The sequence below is a fragment of the Cucurbita pepo genome, unplaced genomic scaffold (genome assembly GCF_002806865.2).
Source record: "Cucurbita pepo subsp. pepo cultivar mu-cu-16 unplaced genomic scaffold, ASM280686v2 Cp4.1_scaffold003551, whole genome shotgun sequence".
Taxonomy (NCBI): domain Eukaryota; kingdom Viridiplantae; phylum Streptophyta; class Magnoliopsida; order Cucurbitales; family Cucurbitaceae; genus Cucurbita; species Cucurbita pepo.
In genome coordinates, this window is record NW_019649557.1 from 1 (window position 1) to 1,056 (window position 1,056).

The following is a 1,056-nucleotide window of genomic DNA, read 5'->3' on the forward strand; positions in this document are numbered from 1 at the left end:
CCCAAAGAGGACAATATCTACTAGCGGTGGGCTTAGGCCGTAACAAAAATTTACATCATTTCATATTATGTAAACCCTTTACGCTGCACAATTTCTAGCTGTCTTAGATCTACAGAGTAGCTATAACGACAAAAGAGTCTCGGGAAACTCAAACAACATTAATGTTTCGACACGACATAGAAAAGTACGTAAAGATATCATTGTCTATATGCAATCTTCTGAATGTCGTCCCTATAATGCGATTGAAAAATTTGATAAATGGACGAATTTAAATGAAGTAATAAGATGGGAGGAACTTACTTTATTCTCAAGTAAGACGTTGATATTTGAGGCAACGGAAAACCGCCCTTCCTAAAACTTTTAATAACAAATCAGTCGTACGAAACTTAAAAGCCGATTTCGTATTACAAATATTTGATAGGTAGAGTATATTACCTGTCGTCCGAGGCGATTAACGTGAACCAAATTGGATTGTTTCTTCTACATTTAGCAGCCGATGCATCAAGAACGACCTGTGCCTGAGAACCTAGCTCACCAGATGCAGCTGCCTTGTTACGAGCAGTTGCCCGCAACCTTTTACGTTTCGTGGATTCTGGGAGTGATGTGGTTCCATTATTATGGTTATCTTTTGCCTTAAAGTTGCTTCCGTGCTCCTTAGTTCTTGTTTTGGGCGTATATAATCCGTAATTCGGAGCTCCAAGTAACAGCGCTTTCTCCTTAGTTTCTTGTGCATCGAGGTCGCCATCAGCAACAAAGGACGGTTCCAGTTTGGCCATTGATGACGCTTGGAAATTTGGCTTGGTAGACTTCGTTCGGTTAGCAGCTTCAACCAAACAATTCAAGGGTGTCCAGAGATCAGCTTTTCCTTCTACTGCTTCAACGTTGTTTTCCAGATCCTCGTGTCTTAGACCGTTCGAAGGCTCAGCCATAGATGAGTCCTGCAACGATTTCATACTTTCATACATCTATGAATGTGGGAATTTTTCCGATATTTTAACGATGTGCGTAAAATCCCCCTACCTGCCTTCTGTGTCGAACAGTCTTATTCAAATAATC

At 40.7% G+C, this 1,056-nt stretch overlaps 1 protein-coding gene across 1 annotated transcript; it reads right to left on the bottom strand.

Moving 5' to 3' along the window:
- Window positions 1-23: 23 nt before the first annotated feature.
- LOC111786942 (E3 ubiquitin protein ligase DRIP1-like) lies at window positions 24-1,050 on the bottom strand. The gene is made up of 3 exons (XM_023667129.1): window positions 1,021-1,050; window positions 436-938; window positions 24-351 (listed from the first exon to the last, which is right to left on the bottom strand). Exons 2-3 carry the CDS (start codon window positions 927-929, stop codon window positions 297-299), a joined length of 549 nt encoding a protein of 182 aa, XP_023522897.1. The 5' UTR covers window positions 930-938; window positions 1,021-1,050; the 3' UTR covers window positions 24-296.
- Between the last annotated feature and the right edge of the window lie 6 nt (window positions 1,051-1,056).

What these genes read in the sequence shown, in the direction of transcription:
- LOC111786942 (XM_023667129.1), bottom strand. Translation starts at nt 929, where the DNA reads ATGGCTGAGCCTTCGAACGGTCTAAGACACGAGGATCTGGAAAACAAC. An exon ending in TTAATCGCCTCGGACGACAG is followed by an intron (nt 352 to 435) that starts GTAATATACTCT and finishes TAAAAGTTTTAG; the next exon opens with GAAGGGCGGTTTTCCGTTGC.